The sequence below is a fragment of the Rhinatrema bivittatum genome, chromosome 9 (assembly GCF_901001135.1).
Source record: "Rhinatrema bivittatum chromosome 9, aRhiBiv1.1, whole genome shotgun sequence".
In the NCBI taxonomy this organism is placed as follows: Eukaryota; Metazoa; Chordata; class Amphibia; order Gymnophiona; family Rhinatrematidae; genus Rhinatrema; species Rhinatrema bivittatum.
In genome coordinates this window covers 24,435,063-24,458,367 of record NC_042623.1, presented here as the reverse complement: position 1 = coordinate 24,458,367, position 23,305 = coordinate 24,435,063, and the positions used below count along the sequence as shown (strand labels likewise).

Here is a 23,305-nt window from a genome sequence, read left to right as displayed (position 1 = left end):
TGCACTCAGATAGTTGGAGCCTAGCTTCCACTATTGCAGTACTGTTGGAATCAAATAGGCATCATACTTATTAATTTAAAATATCTTTTAAATGAGATGGCTTCTAAAATCTCAGCCTCCTACTGCAAGCGACTAAAATGCACAGTAAAGATTACTATACATGAACCCTGTAATCACCCTTGTCTTCATTAAAAATAGTTCAGTAATACAGGGCCTCCGCCCTCCTCTGGGCCAAAGAATAGAAGGTGTGCATTTTCCATAATTGTACTGATTACTCCAGTAACAGCTGACGTTGTCCTAGTCTACTTTTGATTGTGCAATGCTCACATCTCACTTCGAGCAACAGACCCACCCTCCTTCCATTTGCTCCCCCCCCCCCAAACTCCTAAGCAGCTTCTGCTGCTCAAATGGAAACCAGCAACAGTACCGACAGAGGTATCCTGCTACCTCAGCCAGCACGCGACACCAGGCGTGGCAAGCTTGCTAACCTGACTTGCTGTGGTTTGTTTCTAGTTTGGGCCTGAGAGATGAGCAGACAGGAAGGAAAATGGCAGATTACTGACTCCATCGAGAATACACAAACTTTGGGAAATATACGAGAGAGAAGTCGTAGTATGGATCCTAAATATGAGTTTATCATTAAATAATTCAAACAGATTTTTCTAATATGCAGTAAATTAAATGATAGACTCTATTTCATGGGAAATACTATTAAGCCTAGATATAATATTGTACATCAGGTAAGATCTTGGAATTATTATAATCAGTTAAGTAAGTTGGACACATTTTATTAGTACTCTTAAAAGAAGGATATTTTAAGTTACACATTCTAAACAAACTGAAGCCACTACTTCATGCTAACTATTTTAGAATAGTTTTACAGGCCTTGATTTTATCTAAATTAGACTATTGCAATGCCCTGTTTTTGGGTCTCCCAGCATCCACCACTCGTCCGCTACCATTACTTCAGAACGCTGCGGCAAGACTTAAATGCTAGAAGATATGACCACATAACGCCAATTTTGAAAGATTTGCATTGGCTACCCATTTCTTTTAGGATAAAACAAAAGGTTTTAGTCCTAATTCACAAGACAATTTTTAACGACAACACTGAATGGTTCAATGCTGCTTTACGCCTGCACATTCCTCAGTGTAATTTACGTTCTGCAGGAAAAGGGTTACTAACAATTCCATCACAGAGAACTGCACATTTGAAATTCGTGAAAGAGCACTCTCCCTGGCAGGTCCTGGTTTATGGAACGAATTACGGCTAGAAAAAATATACGCAGTCTTTTAAAAAGAACTTAAACATGGTTATTTTACAGGCTTTTACTTGTCTTAATGAAGGTTACAGACTCCTATTTTACTTTATTCTTGTTTTATTAGTTTGTTTTATTTGTATTTGATTGAAAAATGTTTTATTGTATTATTGTTTTACTTTTAGTATATTTATTATAACTTTTTTTATTTATTGAATTTTCAAAATACAATTACAAGAAAATCTTGCCATTGGAAATTACAGAGCATGATATATGATATTCTATATATCTATATATGATTATCTATAGTTTGAAAAACAGAAATATAATCTTTTTAGATCATCTTATGAGCCTGTTTTTCAGGCATCACTTGAAACATCTGAGTTCTCCCCTGACTCCTAAGGAAGAAAGCACAACGAAGATAGAGAATTTTGGATTGAATAGGCAGCAGGTTAGTGGTATAACTAAGCCTAAGGTCACCAAAACTGTGATATTGAAACCAGTTAATATTACAATGGAAACACTCTGGAACTACATCGCTAAATTAGATACATCAATTGTAAATTTGACAGATGCGGTGATGGAAACAAATAATTCATTTAAAAAAAATTCTGAAATGATATAAACTCAAAGACAAATTTGTGATATGGATGAGCGTATTACACAACTTGAAAAAATTCAGAGTTAAAGTAAAAACAGAAGGAGAGTTTCACAAAAGAATTGAAAATTTAGAAAATTCTATCCATGCATTGAATTTAAGAATTAACTTTCCAATAATTAAACAAATGAGTCCTGTGGAATTATTCAAAAGCTATATAACAGGTGTTAAATTCCTGAACAGTGTTTGCCTGTAATTGTGAGAGCTTTTTACATTGGAATAAAGAAGGAACAAGAATGAGACCAAATACTGGATGATAAAGAAAGAACAGAACAAAAGTCTCTTGCAGAAACCTCAATCAATATTTCAGATCTTCTTCAGAAGTCCCAAGAGGATATTGATGTTAAAAAATAGGGGAATATTGTTGGTAAAATTTGCCTTCATTACCGATAAAGAAAATGTTTTGAAATTTTTTTTTTAGTAGGCTGAAAGTGTTCTATGGGCAGAGAGAGTCTGGATATATCCAGACCTCATTAGGAACACTCAGCTCCGTAGAAAAAAATGTTTGGCCTTAAGGAAAGAGGTGGTTTAAAATATGTATTATGTGTATATTTTATTTTATGCACTTGCTATTTATTGTACACCAGTGTGAAGCTACCATGAACACCTGTATAGAAAAAGAATAAATAAATAAGTACTAACACAGCAATGAATCACCCTATCGAAGTTTAGAGAAGGTGGTGGTGGCTGACAAGTTCTCTGATGGGCTTTTCTTTATGGGTGAAATCTTTATATTGCAATCCTAGGCTTTGGGCTCATGGTAAGCAGCTGCTATAATACGGGCGTCTGCAGACAGGCAGTCATATCTCCCAGGATGTTCTGTAAAACTGGATTCAGAATGACCAGGAAGGGAAACATTCCTATCTGGGAGGAGGAAAGGGGGGGGGGGGGAATTTCTATCCTAACATAGATTTTAACAGCATTACCAACACATAGTACTCTGAAGGTTTTGTTTTATAGAAGGCGTACAAGGAAAAAATGAAAAAAAAAAAAAAGCACAGTTATAGCTCATATGTGAAGGCATCCATCCAAGGCATACAATATCAAAATGAATACATCACAGAATTTGAGAAGCATATGAATAAGACCCTTTACAACATATACACATTTCTATTATATATTATTTTACCTTTCTAAACTTACACAAAAACTGAATCAATTTCATAGAGACAAGAAAATTAACTTCTGCCTACAGATGTATGGCTGGAGATAGGGACAAACTCCCAAAGCCATTTCCTCCTAGCTCAGAAGTTAGAAAAAGGCAGGAATATGAAGAGGAAGGGTAGACTAGGTCAGTAAAATGAATCTGAGTTTAACTGCAGATATCAAAAGAATATTATATTAGGGTTTGATTTATCAGCGTGAAGCAGACAGACTTGAGACCTGTACAAGAGTTTACAGCACTAGATGTCATCCAAACAAATAACTGCAGATATAAAACTCAGGAAAGTTATGGACATCTTGCTACACAGACCATGATTACAATTATGGTCTGACAGTCTTTAAATCCAATCAGGTTTGAAATGAACTCTAGCCAATTGGTAACAACTTGCCGACATTGCAGATTGTCCTTCTGATTGTCATAAGGCTCATGAGATATCTGGAAGGCCAATAATTCAGATGTCTGAACTGGCTAAAGAATGAAAGAGGTCTAGCATCAGACATCAGTCACTTATGATCCAGATACAGGTGGCGTCAAGCTAAACTCCTCCTAGGATGACTACATACAAAAATCAGCACAGAAATCTAAACCAAGAAGATTGCAATGGACAACAGAAGTGCTGGAAGCACACGACAGCGTCCTGGCAGCACAGCAGCATGCCCTGCTAAACACTGCAATTTGGACACATTTCTGAAGCAGCTAAACTTCAGGTGATATAAATATTAGATGGGGGTAGCAACTTTAGGGTAACAACTTTCAGTAATAATAGAAATAGGAATTTACCTAAAGTTTAACAAAGCTTAAGCGATAGCCCAGAGCTGACAGTTATTGGAAAGAGTGGGAGGGGTCACAGCCTATAATTGATTTGAAAATGCTTTTCATACCTGGTACACTAAGGGGCTGATTTTAAAAGGGTTATGCACGTAACCCTTAACCCCTCCCCCTGCGCGCACCGAGCTTATGTCCCAGGGCTTGCAAAAATGGGTGGGGCGTGGCCGAGTGCCCCGACACAGCCGGCGCGTGCAAGTTACGCCTGCCAGAGGCAGGCATAACTTAACTAAATAAGGTAGGGGGGATGGGTGAACAAAAAAAAAAAAAGTTCCCTCCAAGGCCGCTCCGATTTAGGAGCGGCCTTGGAGGGAACAGGGAAAGCCATCGGGCCTTCACTAGGGCTCAGCACGTGCAAGGTGCACATATGTGCACCCCCTTGCACGCGCCAACCCCAGATTTTATAACATGGCAGCGCGCGCATGTTATAAAATCGGGTGTATATTTGTGCATGCCGGGTAGCGTGCACAAATGTACCCCCACGCGTAATTTAAAAAATCTGCCCCTAAGTGTCCAATAAGGGTTAGCCCATTTGTACATTGCAATTATAGATAATTAGCCTAGAGATTAATTTGGGAGAATAGGAATCCAAGAGTTATTAGGCTTGTGATTTGCATTCCCTGCATGTAGTCAACTAAGTTTAGAATAGCAGGTTTTCAGATGTCTAGAAAATGGAAAAAATGAATGGACAACTGGAGAAACTAATAAGAATCCTTTCCAACAAACTGAGGAAAAGGACAATTTTTGCACCTATAAAGTCAGAGAAAGAATATACAAGTTATTAACTTCACATAACATGTATTCTTCAGTGAGAAAGGAAATGCAGCTTCTGCTATGTTCAGCAACATTACTAGCTCTCTTCACTTGTGCTGTAACGTGCAATTCTTGCTGTTACTACGTCTAATTTCTCTCCCTTCCTGACCCCCCCTGGCCTCTCCCCTCTCCCTAGTACCCCTTTTTACCCTACATCTATTCACAAACCTTACTATGTTCGGAGATAGTCTGTAATACAGTTCTTTCCTCACTCGGGGTTTTCTACACTTTTTTGTTCAGCCCTTGTCATACGTTATATCCTGTTATACTTTATTCTCTTATCTGTTAAATTTTAATTGATTTGATTGAAGATACTTGTTATTTGTAATTTTTCCAATTTTGGTTCGATGTAAACCGGTGTGATAAGAATCTTCATCTTGAACGTCGGCATAGTAAAAAGATGTAAATAAATAAAATATAAAGTGTATAATTAATCAGGAGACCTCTGTAATTAAACTTGGGTACTTTATCAGCTCTCTGCCTGTGGTGTGTATATTCTCGGAAGTTTATAAAATCACAAGCTACTCCTTATGTTTGCAAGCCTTCCTGCTTTCAGATGCCATAAGGTCTGCTTCTGGTGTTCCAATTCTGATTCATTTTCCTATTTACTCTCTTGCATGTACTACAATTCTACTGCAGTAATCCACTTTTAAACATTGTGGATGGGGGACTCCAAACCTGAACAAATCAGACTACAGCTTTTTGGTTCATTAATTTCCTGAACTTTGGTGCTATTACGTGAAGCCTCCTGACTCACACTGACCCAGTTCTTGAAAGGACATGAGAGCTATTTACACAGCACTGTTTCCAACTGAGTGGCATTTGTCCCCTTCAGACAATTTTCCTTGCATAAATGTTTTGAATATCCATTCTTTCCAGACCTCCCTTCCTTTCAGTCTTGCATCATCTCAATAAGATCCAAGATGGGCTGTGTTTGTTTAGCTAGCATCAGTGATTACCTCACATTCACAGTTGCTCAGTGTCTGCACCACTTACAATATGGGTTTCAGGTTAGCCATCACACAGGGCAGCATTAGCTGCTTGCAGGATATGGTGCTTTTCTGACTCATCATCCCAGGAATGCTAAAATACACATCACTGCCTCCCCAACTGGGGACCAAATGGGGGAAGAGGAGGGCATCTTGCATCTGGTAGTTAAGTCCCTCTACCTGAATAATATTTTCCCCTACTAGAAACCAGGAGAATCTCTTACTCAGGACTATTGTAAGTGGAGCACAGGCAAGTCATATGAGCAAACCCACTTTCCATAGGGACTAGCTAGACCTACCTTGGAAGTAGTCACATTTTCCATCCATGAAAATATAGTTCATCAAAATGACACTGAAGATGCTGGCCCAGACGTGGAGATCGCTGAAGAGCAAGGTAAAGCCTGTTGGCTGCAGAGAAATGGTGTAAGATATAGCATGAGGGAGACAAAATAAGAGGCTGTGTATGAAAGGGGAGGGGGCCTGGGCTGAAGCAGAGAAAGGAGGATACTACCATCTGGAAGCTTCCTGATTTTTCAATCCTTAAGCTAAAGCAGTGACAATCCTAAGGAGAAGGCCAATGTTCATGGTAGCTAAGTTGTTACTATGAATCCAGGATTTCCCCTTTTTCAGTCACCTGGGATCACCACAATTCAGCCTCTCCAGGGTCACAGCCAGGAGGCTCATTAAAGCTTTTGGTGCTTCACATTGGGAAGCCACATCATGCTACACAATGAGTGAATGGCTAACTTAGCAGCACCGTCTCAGGATACCCGAGCCATATTCAGTGCATGCAGCATCTGATGGGCACAGGAACAGTTATTGTATGTGGAGCCAGCTACAGACCCAAAGCCAGCTTCAGAAATCTGTTGGCATTGCGCCGTTGCTCAGGATGCATTCAGCCACCATGGAATTGCAAAATTTCCAAGACATTTGCAGGTGGCATCATAGAGCATCCTATCCTTGTGGAAAGAAGGGATAGCAAGAGGACTCCAGGATTTCAGGGGTGGAAGCAGAAGTTTAGAGTGTAAACTTAAGGACCTACTTCTGTGTCAGTCTTTTTTTGGAAAAGTTGAGACTATGGCACAACAGTCAGACAAGGATTTGTGAAGACGGCTTTGGCACTATTTGCTTTTGAAATGAGATACTTACATAGAATATATTGAACAACACCAGAATGGGTATCTGAAGCATGCAGACCTGGATGGCAATACTGCTTCCGATCTCAAGGCTAGAGGAACAAAAGTAAAACAGTCACATTAAATCCTAATCCTCAATGCAAGGCGGCAGGATTTAAAAGGAAAAGTGCTTAGACACATGCAAAGATCATCTGAAATGGCCCAAGTTTGGTTTCCTGCCTCTTTAGCTTACAAAGACTCGGTCACTGCAGGAAGCACTGACCATACAACAGGGGCTGCTGTCCAGGAGCACAGATGAACGTAAGAGAAGGTGTAGGTAGGTTTCAATAGGCAGGATAAGGGCTAGGGAGGAAAGAGGCTGATCCCAAGAGGGAGCAGAGGGTGGGGGGTGTACCGGGGACATAGAAATAGGGCAGGAAAAAGGGAGCACGTCTCCTTTTCAGTGATCAGCAGGTTAAAAGAAACCCCCCCCCCCCCCCTTACAGCAGTGGCCCCTCTCATGCAGAAAGAGATGCAACTTGAACAGGTTTGCTCCGGTGCTATTGGATAGGGGACACCGGGGTGTTTGTGGCAATGGGCACTTTCCTTATCCCCCAGATCAGGGGATTTTTCCTCCCCTACCAACAGATGGAGACCAAGAAGAAAAGCTTTCCTCTACTGCTGGTACATAAGGTACTGTGCCACCTGCAGTCGCTCAATATTCTCTGTAGCCAGCAGATGGCAGAGGTGCAAAACCTGCAGTTTGGAGTTTGGTAGGAAAAAAAAAAAAAAAAAAGTTTGCTCCCAGGAATTTTAGGTCTTTGCCGCCATCCTCTTGGCTGAGCAGAGTCTGTGACCCTGGGTCGACTTGTGCCCCCACAGTGAGGAAGATCTGAAAGCCAGTGGTGCTGGCTCCCTCAGTCCCCGTCTCTAACAGAAGACTTCCTTTAAAGGAAGTGTAATTTTGTGTTTTGCTTTTGCCCAGAGTTAGAGAAAAAAATATATAGTTTACAAGGCAAGCCATTCCGTGAGAGGCCTTGGCAAGGTGGCGGCACAGCTGTACTGCCCACAGTGTGGGCTGTTTAGAACAAGGATTCCTGCCCATGGGGAGGGAGCCGTTTGCGGAGGAGCAGGTCTGTTATTTAAGTTTGCTGCGTAGTGCGCTGCTCTTCTCAGGGCGGCTCCTGTGGTGCACAGGAAGTACAGCCCTGTGTGGGGGGAGAAGAGGGTCCGTGGGGACTAATTTTTACCCTTGGGGGCTCTAGTGAATAGGGAGGACGGCAGAGGATCTCTCAGAAGGCCCCCTCTCCCTGGCTACAGAATCAAGGAGAGCAGTCACGGGAAAACCGTAGCTGGGCTCCAGTGTAAGGGGGAGGCCAGCAGAGCAGGAGTGGCGGCCATTTTGAGTTCTCCAGCGCTTCAGTATAACACTGGGGTGAAGCCATCTGCCAGAGGCAGGGGGCACCGGGGTGGTTGTGGCAATGGGCACTTTTAACACCCTGGGCAGTTGATATGATTTTACTCTTTTCGCAGAGCTTGGTAGAGGTGGCTTTGGAGAAAGGCTGTATAACAAAGCAAAATGGAGACACCGAGCATAGAAGAGCTGTTACACCCTTAGGGACAGCATTTACCCAGCAGCATCCTGCTCTGTGATCACCTTGCTACCGTGTTTCCCCGAAAATAAGACATCCCCCAAAAATAAGACCTAGTAGGGATTTAGCCGAATTCTTAAATATAAGACCTCCCCCGAAAGTAAGACATCCCTTGTAAACAGGGGCGGATTGACCTATCGGGGGATCGGGCTTCCCCCGGTGGGCCGGTCAATCCTGTGACGTCATTTTTTATTTATTTTTTTATTTTTTTAAAATAAAGTTTGCAAAGTATTAGGGGCAGATGCGAGCAGTGGTATCCGGAGGGGAGCCGATGCGCCCAGGCGCAAGGAGGCTCATGCGGCCACTGAGCCTACTTGCCCAAAGAAAAAGATCGCGTTCAAACGCACTGATGCTCTTTCTCCTTCCTGCCTGTGCGGCCCGGAAGTAAACGTTGCCGGAGCCGCATGGGCAGGAAGGAGAAAGAGCATCAGCGCGTGAAGAAGAGGAGCCGCTGCGGGCTGCTGCAAATCCCAAGTCGCAGCGGCCCAAGAAGAGGAAGAGGCCCGGTAGCAGGGCCGAGGAAGAGGCCCGAGAAGTTCAGGGCCGCTGCAGAGCCCATCCTGCGGCGACCCGCGAAGAGGAGGCCCAGAGGTGAGAGAGAGGCTGAGGGTCTGTAGAGGGTGCGTGCGTGTATGAGATGAGTTGAGAGATTGTGTGTGAGAGTGAGGATCTGAATGTTTGCAGAGGCAGCATGTGAGAGCCTCTGTGTGTGTGAGAGAGACAGCGTGTGACGGTGAGAGCCTATGCTTGAGCAAGACAGCATGTGGGAGTGAGAGCACCTGTGTGTGTGTGAGTCAGACAGCATGTGCCAGTGAGAGCACCTGTGTGTGTGAGAGTCAGACAGCATGTGCCAGTGAGAGCCTGTGTGTATGAATGATTGTATGAGAGAGAGCATGTGCCAGTGAGAGCCTGTGTGTATGAATGATTGTATGAGAGAGAGCATGTGCCAGTGAGAGCCTGTGTGTATGAATGATTGTATGAGAGAGAGCATGTGCCAGTGAGAGCCTGTGTGTATGAATGATTGTATGAGAGAGAGCATGTGCCAGTGAGAGCCTGTGTGTGTGAGAGAGAGAAATGCATGTGAGAATGAGAACCTGACTGTGTTTGAGGGAAGATGGAGAGAAAAGAAATACGGAAGAAAAAAGGACAATATAAAAGGAATTGGCAAAAAAATAAGAAAGGGAAGGTGGAAAAAAAAAAGCCTGTGACCAACCGATTAGAAAACTAACATCAGCCAGCAAAGGTAAAAAAAAAATAAATTACTTTTTAGTGTTTGGCACATGTAATCTTTGGGAATGTGCAAGAATAGCACTTTCTCTATGCAGATCTCACAATGTACGAGATCAGCATGGAGGAAGTGGAAGCCCACGGGGCCTGCACAGAGGAGGCAGCAGAATGGGCTTCAGTGTCAGTAGCAGCAATCGGCGCCTCCCCAATAGTCATGTGGCAGCAGTGACAGTGGCAGCAAGATTACTGACATCTGGGGATGGTGGCAGTACCAGTCGGGGGACCCCTTCCAAGCAGTGTGCAGAGGTTCAAAAGCAGCAGAGTCAGCCCAAGCTGACTCCCATGAATGCTGCACACTCTTACCTCTCTCTGACAGCACACTGGTGAGGCATGGCTGACGCAGGGGCAGCCAGCAGCTCTACAGTATTAGACATCCCCTGAAAATAAGGCCTAGTGCATCTTTGGTAGCAAAAATTAATATAAGACACTGGCTTATTTTCGGGGAAACAGGGTATCTGATGGATTAGTTAGAAAGACTTGAATTACCTGGGATATGCCACGCCCTCTCTACCCACCTTGCTGATTAGAGCATCTTGTGTGAGGTAGGATTTTGCATTTCATGTAGGATTAAATAAAGCCGCTGTGGTGAATAAAGACACACGCATATGGCATTGCGTGGCTACTGGCTTTAGGGACGATGGGATGGAGCAGGGACAGGATACTGGGTGCAGGGTATGGCACACCCAGGTTATGTTCTTCTGTCATTTTTTATTCTGATTTGGAATTGAAGACAAGGATTTGAGAGACTGAAAGGTCATTTAAAAACTGAGATTCTCTTGCAAGCTTAGTAGGTGAAACCCACTAAAGAAAAAGGGAGTAGTTTTCCTTTCTTGCTGCACTTAGAATTACAGGAACGGCCTAGTTTATTTATTTATTTATTTGTAGGGTTTTATATACCATTATTCGGTAGAGCCATCATAACTGTTTACAAATCTGCAATCATCATCCAACATATGCAATTATCTTACAATCAAATGGATTTAGTTAACTTCTCTGTCAGTCTGGTGCAGGCAAAGCATTGCCTGTGGTCTAATGAGGTGCAATATAGTGGTTAGAGAAAAGAAATAAAAAAGTCATGAGAAGCCCCGGCATGCAATCCCATCTCCTCGGCCACTGACAGCGTGACCTTGGAGAAGTCACAATTTCTCCAGTTACTGAACTTCAATTGAATAGCAACAATGTCCCTCCCCCCACAGCTATGGACCCTTGACATGCAATCTAGGCTAAGAAGGGCTGTCAGGCAACTACCCCAAGGTGGGAGAGGTGTCCTGCTCCTCTGGGTTTTCAGCTGGCTCCATGAGCCTTAGTTCACAAACCCAGGGATATTTCCCCTCAGTCCAATCACTGCAGCCAGTGCCCCTGGCCAGTGGCTCCTTCTGGAGCTCTGCAATCACAGGCCCTAAGTCCAGCCAGCATGTGTCACCACCGCATGAACATGGACTCAACCCCCTTTCTCCCTCCAGGAGCTACGAATGCCACCACCTCAGCGTCCTCTGTGCCCCTGGGAGAAGACCCAAGCTGAGAATCAAAACTAGGTCTCTCCCACTAAGCCACCAGGCCAGCCCCAACTGTATGCGTTTAAGCATTAAATATTAGAAGGCACTGGATAAATCCAAACACTTTAAAACCTTCCTTTGAGTTTTATATGGAAACAAGAAATGTAACACACTGAAAACACAGACAAGTGTCAAGCCCCTGGAAGGAAAGGGAATGCCAGGAACTGTGCATGGTTACTGTCCATGTTATTGCATCCCCAACCAAGGTTTACACAACAGAATGATGTGCCTCAACATCCAAAATGTGTTAATACTCAAATGGACTTTAGTTGCATAAATTAAATGCGATATACTTCAGAAGACCCATCTAGTCATTACTTTCATGCAACTAGCTGTAGAATGTGGAGATGTGGCCTTACCTTAAGCTAATGTTGTTCTGCAGGGCAAACTGGATCCCATTGACTATCTCAGGTAGCTCTGGTATCATGGCCAGTACAGTCACACCAATAAAATACTGCAAAGAAGCAAAACAGGTGTATCAGCCAATAATGGCCAACAAAGAAATGCCAGCATTCACATGTGATGCAGCTGAGAACCAGGACTTCCATTGGGGCTGTGTGGGACCCTTACGGATTAAAAATCTTGATTCATGCAACACCATTTGTTTGACACCTATGAGTTATTACCCAGCAAGACACTAGGATCCAACTCTATTCTGTGAATGGTTCTTCATACTGCTGAATGAAATAGATTCCTTCTGTCCTACTCGCTCAAGCCCAAGCCCATGGCCCCAGCCTCACACATTAACCCTTAGACCTCCCAAAACAGTTTCTCATGATCAGTCAAGTTTACAATATCAAAGGGCTTTGCGTGGATTTCCACTTTTGACTCCTTACTTGCAACCCTGTTGGAACCTGGCTCAATCCTACTCTGTTTTTGAACAAGGAAACAAGCAAAAAAACTGGTCCAAAGTTGTGATGCTGTGGGCCTTGTTCATAGCAACTAAGAGCCCACCGCAGCTGCTTTCCTCCAGTTGATGAACAGATTACAATTCCCAGTACAGGTGTACCCTTATCCCTGCGGTGTGGTGATGGCTAGGACGTATACCAAAAGGCTAGTTGCTGCTTCTGCAGCTCTCCCAGTCATGCCGGCTATTCATGCAAGAACAGTGTCCAAGAACTGAACTTAAGAGTCAGTCCCCTTGATGCTTTAAGGAATAAAAAATAGGTTTTCAGGCAGATGACTCCATTTCTTTCCATTTGCATTACCACTACCCACATGGTCAACGTGAAACAATACATCTACCTGTGAGACACTGGAGTGAGAGAGGATTGGGCTAATGTGCTCAGTTGCCAGATCTGCACAGGCTGACATACACAGGGTAGCAAGGATGAGGACGATCACTGATCTCCAACGGGACCAATGAACAACAGCACTGTGATGGTGACCTGCCACTAGAATAAAGACATGAGAGATGAGTAGGTCACAACCCAGCCTGGGACAGCCAGCCAGATATGGGGGGCATGCGCCCCCCATCACACAACCTCTTCACTCGTGGCATTACCACCATCACCTAACATATATATGCTATCATTTGTACATAATCCAACCCTAATATGTTAATGCTATCCTCTTAACCATTTATTACCCCCTGACTGCTGTATTTAATTTTTCTCCTGTTAACAATATATAACAATTGTTCTATGTAAACGTTACTGTTTATTGTAAACCGATACGATGTGCAAACTTATCAGTATAAAAAAGCCATTAAATAAAAATAAATATATCCCAATACAGATTAATTTAAGACTAGACTGCAAAGGAAAATTGGTTCTTACCTGCTAATTTTTGTTCCTGTAGTACCACAGATCAGTCTAGACTCGTGGGTTGCACCTCCCTTCCAGCAGGTTGAGACAAAGTTCTGCTGATACTACCACAACCTGGTGTGCCACCTGCAGTCCCTCAGTATTGACCTGTACCCAAGCCAAGATACCAACATACATAACCACAAACCACCTAATCACATCCCCCTGAACGAACAGTAGGAAGTGAAAACTTGTAACGGAAAAACTTTTCCAACCTTAACGTGAGAAACTAAACAAAATCTGTGCCAATCTTCAGCCTATTTACAATAGATCAAGTGGACTTTCTAATTCTCCCCACATTAAATGGGTAGGACTCTGGACTGATCTACAGGAATGAAAGTTAGCAGGTAAGAACCAAATTTTCCTTTCCCTGTATATACCCAAAATCAGTCCAGACTCCTGGGATGTACCCAAGCTTCCCTAAACAAGGTGGGACTGTGAGTGTACTGCTTAAAGTACTCTTTCAAAGCCCATGGCCTCTGAAGGCTGGACATCCAAACGATAAATCCTGCAAAAGTGGGCAAAGACTTCCAAGTAGCCACCCTACAAGTTTCCTGTGGTGATACCTGCTGACATTCGGCTCAAGATGCCGCTTCTGATCAAGTCAGGGATAGGACAATCTTGACAGATGTAAGCTGAACCTATTGCTTCCTTTGACCAGCGCGCTATGGTGGATTTGGAAGCCTAATGTCCCTTTTTTGCACCACTCCATAGCACAAAAATATGATCCAAGAGTTGGAAACTATTAGTGACCTTAAGATACTGCAACAATGCCCGCTTTATATCCAAGCATAAACTCATGCATGAAGTGCTTCGCATCCAGGTTTGGGAAGGCTGGAAGCTACTGATTGATGATACCACCTTCAGAAGAAAAGAAGGAACCGCAAGCAACGAGACAAGTAATTCTCAAAAAAATGATCCCTACATGACAAAGCCTGAAGTTCCGAAATCTTTCTAGTGGAAGGAATTGCCACCAGAAAAACCTTAAAAAGGAGATATCTTTCATAGTTGCCCTTCTAAGAGGTTCAAAGGGAGCCACATACATAACGTTGAGGACAAAGTTAAGACTCCAGGAGGGACAACTTCTGTAGCAGAGGATGCAAATGCTTCACCCCCTGGAGAAAAAAAAAACCCAACACACCACATCAGGATGTGCAGCTAAGGCCTGCACCTTGCCTCAAAGACAGCCCAACACCGCCACCTGAACTCAGAGGGAATTAAAGGCCAAATTCTTCACCAACCCTCATTGCAAGGTGGTCAAAATATGCACCACTGATGCCCGAGTAGGTTTAACCCCCTGCTCTGTGCACCAAGACTCAAAGAAACTCTCCAGACCCTCACATATGCCAAGGATGTGGAAGTCTTCCTAGCTTGCAGCAGAATGGAAATATCCTTTGAATACCCTTTCATCTTAAATGCTTCCTCTCAAGAGCCAAGCTGTAAGACAGAAGGGAGCCGCCTGATCTGAAAATATGGGACCTTTGTGAAGCAGCTTTGGTAGATGATCCAGCCACAATGGCCCGTCCACCACTAGATTGACCAGATCTGGAAACCATGGCCACTCTGGCGCCAGTAGAATCACCTTTCCCGGATGAACCTCTAATTACTACAATATTTTGCCCACCAGCAGCCACAGAAGCACCAAGGCATCAACCCCTTCTGCGACTGAAGAAGCATGGTGGCTTGGCATTTCGCTGAGTTGCCATCAAGTTTATGTGGTGCATGCCCCACCTGCAACGGATAAGAATGTATGGCTTCCTCAGACAACTCCCACTCCCCGAGATCCAGCTGTTGTCGACTGAGAAAATCTGCCTGCACATTATCTAACCCAGCTATGTGAGATGTCACCAATAATGCCAGAAGTTGCTCTGCCCAGCAAAATTAACTCCTGGGCTTCCTGAGCCATTGCCCAACTCTTGATACCACCCTGTTTTGTAAGCCACAGTCATTGCATTGTCCGATAAAATGCTTACTGGCCAACTAACGCAAGAGGTAGAAAGGCACGCAATGCAAACCTCACTGCCCTCATCTCTAACCAATTGATAAACCACAATGCCTCTTCCGCCAATGACTAGCCCTGTGCCGACAGTCTGGCATACAGCTCCCCATCCGGTGAGACTGGCATCTGTGGTTACTATCATCCAATTCGGAACCTCCAAGTCTAGTCCAAACCCTAACTGGTCCCAGCTATCTCCGTAAGAGATAGTTGCAGATGAAACTGCCGAGACAGATTCCACTGGGAAAGCAACACCCTCTGCAGAGGCCTCATGAGCAAATGCCCAAGGAACCAGCTCCAAAATGAGAACTTGCAGGTAATCCCAGACCCTGAGGACCACTCTCTCTAAAACTGTGAATCTGTCTCTGCACTTTTCAAATGCATTCCCTGGTGAGACACTGTCCCGATCCTGGTGTTGAAATGTGCCCTTAGGAATTCCAACACCTGAGTAGGGGTAAGATGACTGTTTGATTTACTACTCAACCCAGGGATCTCAACTGCTGTGGCACCAATGCCACTGCCTATCTGCAAAGGACCTCTGTCTTTGCTCAAATAAGCCAATCACCCAGATATAGGTGAACTAGAATGCTGTCCTTCCTGAGTCACCACCATGACTACCACCTTGGTGAAGGTCCTCAGAGCAGTCACCAACCTGAATGAAAGGGCACAAAAATTGAAAGTGTGTCCTGAGGATCATGAACCTTTGATGATTCGGTCAGATCTCTATGTGCAAGTACACCTTGATCAAATCCAGGGAAGCCAAGAACTCTCCTTTTCGGCTTATCCTCTGGCAATCTATGCCCTTTACTCTCTCCCAGATGTTTCATGAGCTTCTCCAAGTCCTCCCCAAAGAGCAGTTTCTTTTTAAAAGGCAACACTTCCGAGACTTGGACCAAACATTCACAGACAAGTTCCATAACAAAAGGAGTCTTCTGGCCAAGACCGCTGACAGTTCTGGAAGAAGTTCTGCTGAAGTCATAAAATGTATCTATTCCATAGGACACCACAGCCTCTAGGCTGCTTCGCCACTGATGCAGACATCACTTTTTTAGCCTGCAACTGCTGAATGCAATGCAGACCAGTCTGCAGCATACAGCTGCTGCAAACCACAGTACGTCTGCCTAGGGTAGAGACAATCTTTTTGAGATGGACTTCCAGCTTCCTGTCCTGCATATTCTTCAGTGCTGCAGAACTGGCCACCAGAATGGTTTTGTTAGTGACCACAGACATTGAGGAATCCACCTTTGGCAGGCTCATCAGCTCAAGCGCGACCTCTGGCAATGGATATAGTTTATCCATTGCTCTACCGACCGTCAAACTGGTTTCTTGAGTATCCCACTCCCTGACCAACTTCTTAACCAACATATGAAAGAGGAAAGTTTTCGCTGGACCTCTTAAGTCATCCATGACCGGATCCACCTCTTCCTGATCTGTTTTCTCTTGTGAAATCTTTATCCTCAACTCTTTAAGGACATAGGGGGAATCAGAGGCCACAGCTCTTCCCTGTGGAAAAAAAGACTAAGTACTTTCAGATCCCTCTCAACAGTCAGGGCTTGTCCCAGCCCTTCTTCCAGATCCACCTCAGGAGGCTTCTCCACTGAAGATCCCCATCCTCAATCCTCCAAGGCCTTGTCCACAGCATCTGACTGCATAGACCTACCAAGAACTTGCTGAATATACTCAGCCTATTGAACTTGGACCTCTTCCTGGGCCACAGGCCCATCGACCCCTCTTGCCTGGAAACCCGCTGCCCGGTGGCTTTCCTGGCCAGGTACACTTTATGTATCAAAAGGACAAAGTCTGATGAAAAGGCTGTAGGATCATCAGAATCCTCATCCTCCAACAGAGTCCCCCCTTTTAACATGAAAAAGGGAAGCAAGCTCCGCAAGTCCTCCTGAGGGAGAGGGAACTGGACTCACCAGCTAAAGGTCCCCAACCCCCTGCTTGTCCACCTCAGCACATGAGGGATGGTCCCACCAGGACCTGCCAACCTCCTGGAAGAAAAATCTTCCAACAATTTATTTTTTTTTAAACTAAATTCCAGACTGCAGGTTTTGCACATCTACCATCTGCTGGAGACAGAGAGATACTGAGGGACTGCAGGTGGCACACCAGGTTGTGTGGCAATGTCAGCAAAACTGTCTCCATCTGCTAGAAGGGAGGCAAAACCCAGAAGTCTGGACCGATCTGGATACATACAGGGAAAGGTCAACCCACTGCATATCAATAGAAAAGGGACAGAACATGAAACAGAAATTGCCTGGGTAAGAAACAAATGTGATGCAGTTTGAAAATATACTAAATCAGACTCCATGCAGCAGTGGAGGGGCTGTAAGCGTGATAAGTAGAGTCCACACTAGCTTACCATGGCAGTCACTGATATGAATGTCATAGATGTGCGAGTGGGTCTTCAGTGTGAAAACAAGTCCTATGATATAGGCTGTAGGAAGCAGACCTGACACGGTGTACACCAGAGGCCTAGCAATAAAACACAAAGCATTAGCTAAGTTATTAGATTACATCCATAAGAGGACAGGGAAGACAGATATACAGAGGTACTCAATCCCAGCTCCCCATTCCCACTGCATTTCTATCAAAGCAAAAATTTACACTCATTTTATTTGACAAGCAACATTGTCAAAGTGAAACAAAGAAAGAGAGAAATGATGGCAGAAGACAACCAATAGACCCAGTCTGCCCAGCAAGCTATCACACTTATGTTACTCCGACCGCTGAGTTCAGGACCCTTATTGGTAACTTTTTGATTCTAGTTTCCTTCCACCCCCGCCACTGATGCAGAGAGCAGTGTTGGAGCTGCATCAAAGTGAAGTATAAGGCTTAATGTTTGAGGGTAGTAACCGTCGTATCGAGCAAGTTACCCCGATGGTTGTAAACACATACTGCTCAGATCAATGCCTTGTTGTTAGATGTCTGGATGTAAATCCTATTTCTTCATTCCCCCTGCCGTTGAAGCAGTGAGCTGCGTTGGATATGCACTGAAAGTGAAGTAACAGGCTTAATTGGTTTAGGGTAGTAACTGCCGTAACAAGCAAGCTACTCCCATGCTTGTTTACCCAGACTGTGCTGCCTTGTTGGTTGTTGCCTGAATGCAAATCCTCTTTTCCACATTTCCTCTTGTCGTTGAAAGAGAGCTATGTTGGTCGCATTAACCGTGTGAACTTTTATTGAATAAGGGTATTAATCACAGGTGGTAGCAGTCATTCCCGCAAGCCACCCCCATCTCTCTTCTCTAGAATAAAATGAGACATTAAAGCAGGAAAAAAAAAAGTCTTGAGCTAATGTAAGGAGGGGTACAGCCTATCCAGTGGATTATTATTGGGGGTGTGTGTTTTGGTCACTGTGCAAACAATAGGCAACAGAACAATAAGCCTATGGAATGAATTGAACCCAATTGGTGACTTAGAAAAATGTACAGCAAACAGCATTAGTCAATGTCTCAAATGAACAATTCATATACTATGTTAATATATAGTTAGAGGTCCTACGTGTCTTGGAAAATGTGAGAAACTCCTTCCAGCAGAGTCTAGACAAAACTCCACTCTAAATGGTACGGGGCGGATTGCCCTATTCATGCGATTTTTTTTTTTAAACTTCCCGGCACACTGGAAGGGCAGCGGCAGCAACAGGAGAGTCTGTGGGGCGGCGAAGATCCCTGCTGAAGCAAGGCTGCCACGGGAGCCTGCCCCTGTGGCGGCAAAGAAGGGGTTTGTGGTGAGCTCCAGTGTATGTGTGAGAGAATGGGAGCCTGGGCGCCTGAGTGAGAGCTTGAGTGTGTGGTAGAACATGAGTGAGAGCTTGAGTGTGTAAGGGAGTCCGAGAAAGCATGAGCCTTTGTGTTTGTGAGAAAGAGGAAGGGAAGAAGATAGGAGAAGAAGCAGAAAAAGAATGACCCTGGAGAAAGAATTAGGGAAAGTGACAAGGGGAAAGTGGAAAAAAAGAGAGCCTTGGACCAACTGACTAGAAAAATAAAAAGTACAAAGGTAAAAAAAATATGTTCAGATTTTAGCAATTGGAATATGTCATCTTTGGGTATGTGCATTTTTTATTATTTTTTATTTTGCTCTTTTGCCTTCCACTGTTCAAAGTCTGGTTTATCAGGCTATTTCAGTTTTGTTTGCATGTTATTTCTAATTTGTATTCCCTTATTTCTGTATTAGGTAAGGGTCAGTCTGTGTTCTGCCTGTGTGACTGAGGTGCAGTATTGTGGGGTTAAAGAAATGCCATACTGGGTCAGATCAAGGGTCCATCAAGCCAAGCATCCTGTTTCCAACAGTGGCCAATCCAAGTCACAAGTACCCAAACATTAGATAAATCACAAGCTGCTATTGCTTATTAATTACTGTAATAGTTTATGGATTTTTCCTCTAGGAACTTATCCAAACCTTTTTTAAACCCAGCTACACCAACTGCCTTAACCACATCCTCTGGCAAATTCCAGAGCTTAATTGTGCATTGAACAAAAACATTTTCTCCAATTTGTTTTAAGTACCGTATGTTACTTGCTAACTTTATGGAGTGCCTCCTAGTCCTTGTATTATCCGAAAGAGTAAATACATTCACATTTACCCATTCAAACCCTTTCATGATTTTGTAGACCTCTATCATATTCCCCCCTCAGCTGTTTCTTCTCCAAGCTGAACAGCCCTAACCTCTTTAGCCATTCCATACCCTTTTATCATTTTGTTTGTCCTTCTCTGTACTTTCTCCAGTACAGGGTACATGCAGAACAGAATTTTGAGCAAGTTATATACTTTTATTAGAACGTACTTTCCATGCATAAGAGATGCAAAGCATCCACCCTAGGTGAAAAAGGAGCAAAGGAGAGCACGCACACAACTGCCATCGCATGTTACGTTCCTCAGTCTAAGCAGAATCTCTCACGAGCAGCACGGAGTGTGGCTCAATGCCACTCTCTCTGCAGATGGGCACTAGGAGATACAGACTGGGCATTCTGGGGTCTCCATACATTAGAACCAGCCACGCCTGCAAAACTGGGTTCTCTTGAGCTTTATACTTGAAAAGGTTTCTTTTGCAAATCACTGCTCTTTGAGATGTGCCCAATAACCTTCAGAGGTCCTCTTACTGTTCAAGAACGCTGAAGCTCTGTTTACTCACAGCTGCCACCACTGGATAAAAGGTACTGAACACTGGTGCTTCAAAGACTATAACAACCCCCTTCTGCTACCAGACACTTACATCACTTCCTTGTAGAACAAGGTGCTGTTTGTTCCCACCTGCAGAACAAAAGGCACAGGAAAGAAGCAATTGTCAGTTTAAAAAAAAAAAAAAAAAAAAAAAAAAAAAAAAAAAGACCCACGCATCCTCCAGTGCCCTCCCCTCACACATTTATCCCCTCAAGTTACACAATGTGTCTTGTGAAGCCCTCCCTCTCACATCTTTCCCAAAAGGGTTCAGAAAATTGGCAATACTTTCTGGCAAATTTTAATCCAACTCCTATCCCCCTTCTGACCATTTCCAGTCACTCCCCTTAGACTAAGGCAGATAGCACACGATTGCAGGAAAGTGCCTGCCTCCTACACCTGGGACTGCTCTCTGAACCACAGAGGCGGGAGCGCTGGAAGGCAAGATGCAGGGAAACTAGCGGGGACCAATTAGCACAGGCAGCTAGGAGGAACCAATGGGAGGGAGGGAAGAAGAACAGAAAAAGTAAAAAGAAGAACTGTGGAAAAAAAAAAAAAAAACAAGCAAAAAAGACAAGCAGGAACTGAAATGAGAGAAAAGAAATTCAAACAAAAAGGATGAAAAAAGAAAACCATGCCAGTCTGTGTGTCAATATACTGCAATCTCAAAGTGGATAGGGTCTGCTCCCCCAATCGCCTCCTGTTCCTAGGGCTCAAATTCAGTCCGAGTTAGCCAGAACCTTGTTTGGGTTGTGGTACATTTAAATCCTGCTCGTTTCCAGACGCGCAGGCTAATCACTCCCCTTAGAACAAATGGAAGGGAAGAATAAAGTTTCCAGCTTCAAACTAAACTAGACCAGATTTTTCCCTAAAGGAAAGAAACTGGGGGGAAAAAAAACGTTATCCTTTCTTTAGGAGAGGCTTTTACCTTTTTCCTTTGGAATAGCCAAAGGATGTCTTATGCTGCCAGTGTCCAAAAGGTGATACTTACTACCTCAGCTAATAATCTGTAAGTTTCCGAGGAAACATGATGGCAGAAAAAGACCTCATGGCCCATCCAGTCTGCCCATTTATCATTCCCATCACTTGCATAGAGGTCTCCTGAATTTATCCCAGGCTTTCTTGAATTCGGTTACTGTTTTTGTGTCTACCGCTTCCATTGAGAGGCTGTTCCTCACATCCACCACCCTTCTCTGTAAAGAAATATTTCCTAAGATTACTCCTGAATCTACCCCTTCAACCTCTTCTCATAACCACCTCGTTCTAGGGCCTCCTTTCCATTGCAAAAGGCTCGCCTCCTGTGAATGGAAACCTTTGAGATATTTGAATGTCTCAATCATATCTCCCTTTCTCTCCAGGGTATACATGTTTAGGTCTTCAAGCCTGTCCCCATATGCTTTAGAAGGAAGCCCACTGGCCATTTTAGTAGCCTCCCTCTGGACCAACTCCATCCTGTTTATGTCCTTTTCAAGGTGCTGCCTGCAGACTTGTACACAGTATTCCAAGTGAGGTGTCACCAGGACCTATACAAGGGCAATGACACCTCCCGTTTTCTGCGGACCATTCCTCTCCCTATGCAGCCAAGCAACTTTCTGGCTTTTACCATCGCTTTGTCTACCTGTTTGGCCACCTTAAGATCATCAGATACAATCACACCCAGATCCTGCTCATTTGTGCTCTGACTAATTTCACCTCTGTACTATACACACACAAATCTGTACCTTCTTTCTATATGAGTACATTTTTCCTGTCCAAAAATACACAAATACTTCTGAAAATTCAAAAAGCAAGCACTTATTTGCAAATCCCTCCACCTCCAGAATTCCTGCTTCCACCACATGTAAAGAAAGAAAAACATTTTTACCTGCACATAGCGGGGGGCAGGTGTCAAAGACCTCCCTTCTGGTGACTGCCTATCTGTACTACAGCCTCCTCCCTTACAGGAGCAGAGCATCACTACTGAGCCTGGGTCCTAGATATTCCCCAAAACTAGCCACAAGAGTGGAAGGGGGCGGGGAATGAATACAATAGAAATAGGCAGTGCAGTGGAAGGCTGGAGAGCAGACCCTGGGGGGAATTCTGACCCTTTCCTTAAAAGTTTCCACCGGCAGCTCTCAGGGGACATGAAACGGCTGGGGGGGGGGGGGGGGGGGGGGGGGAAGAGGTATTTTCACCCCACCGTTTCTGGCTGGCAGCTCTGGCAGAGGAACAGTTGCGGGGCGTTCGGGGTGGAATTCCGGCTGATGCTCCAGCAATCGCCGCAGACCAGCTTCCCATACACTTTGGAGAACATGGTTGGAGCAAATATACCTGGAGAAAGAGGAGGAGCAGTGCATCAAATCGAGATGGGCAGGACTGGATTCAAGCATTGAGCGAAGTCCAAGAGAGGAGAGCAGAGCAGCAGCTGCCGCCAGGTTAGGCAGAATTTCTGTGCCTGTCAGGGTCTTATACCCAAGCCTCCATTTCATTACTTCAGGCTGCAGCAAAGGCGTTTTGTGGGAAATGCTGAAAGTACTCTACGTAAAAGAAAATAAGTAAAAAAAAAAAAAAAAAAAAGGAGGGCAAATAAACAAAAAAGTGAGAAGGCTAAAAATTGCAGAACAGTGCAAAAGATAGTAGGGGGTGCGGAGGAAGAAGGAACCAACAGAAGACTGAAGAGAGGAGAATGAGAAAAAAACCCAAGGGAGATGAGAAGTGCCGAGCAATTAGGATTCACACATCTCAAGGTGCGTGAAAGATGTTCACAGGCCTGTATATACCCACATCTAGATGTCTGTCCCATCCTGTGACTATGGGACACAGACACCTGCACGTATAGGGAAGAATACTAAGCTGACCTGGGGATGATTCTTTAACTTTGCAAGGCACAGCAGGTGGGCATCACATGCAAATCAAGAGCCAAGACACACAACTTGTTATAAACACACAGAACTTAGAGTCCCAGTCTCTGATGTTGGACAGGACGTCTGTGGGTCAGATGAAAAAGCTGGGGGATAGACACTCTCCAGGAGATTTAAGCAATC

At 44.1% G+C, this 23,305-nt stretch overlaps 1 protein-coding gene across 3 annotated transcripts in view; it reads right to left on the bottom strand.

Annotated features, from left to right (window-relative positions):
* The window catches only part of LOC115099191 (putative cation exchanger C521.04c), a 104,017-nt gene that overhangs the window by 2,084 nt on the left and 78,628 nt on the right, over positions 1-23,305 (bottom strand). For all 3 annotated transcript variants that reach the window (XM_029616620.1, XM_029616621.1, XM_029616622.1), the window contains 7 exons: positions 22,462-22,592; positions 20,338-20,375; positions 17,486-17,598; positions 12,565-12,713; positions 11,679-11,773; positions 6,859-6,937; positions 6,009-6,117 (listed from right to left, as the gene is read on the bottom strand). In XM_029616620.1, coding sequence (XP_029472480.1) covers positions 6,009-6,117; positions 6,859-6,937; positions 11,679-11,773; positions 12,565-12,713; positions 17,486-17,598; positions 20,338-20,375; positions 22,462-22,592 — 714 coding nt within the window. The remainder of the gene's footprint in view (positions 1-6,008; positions 6,118-6,858; positions 6,938-11,678; positions 11,774-12,564; positions 12,714-17,485; positions 17,599-20,337; positions 20,376-22,461; positions 22,593-23,305) is intronic.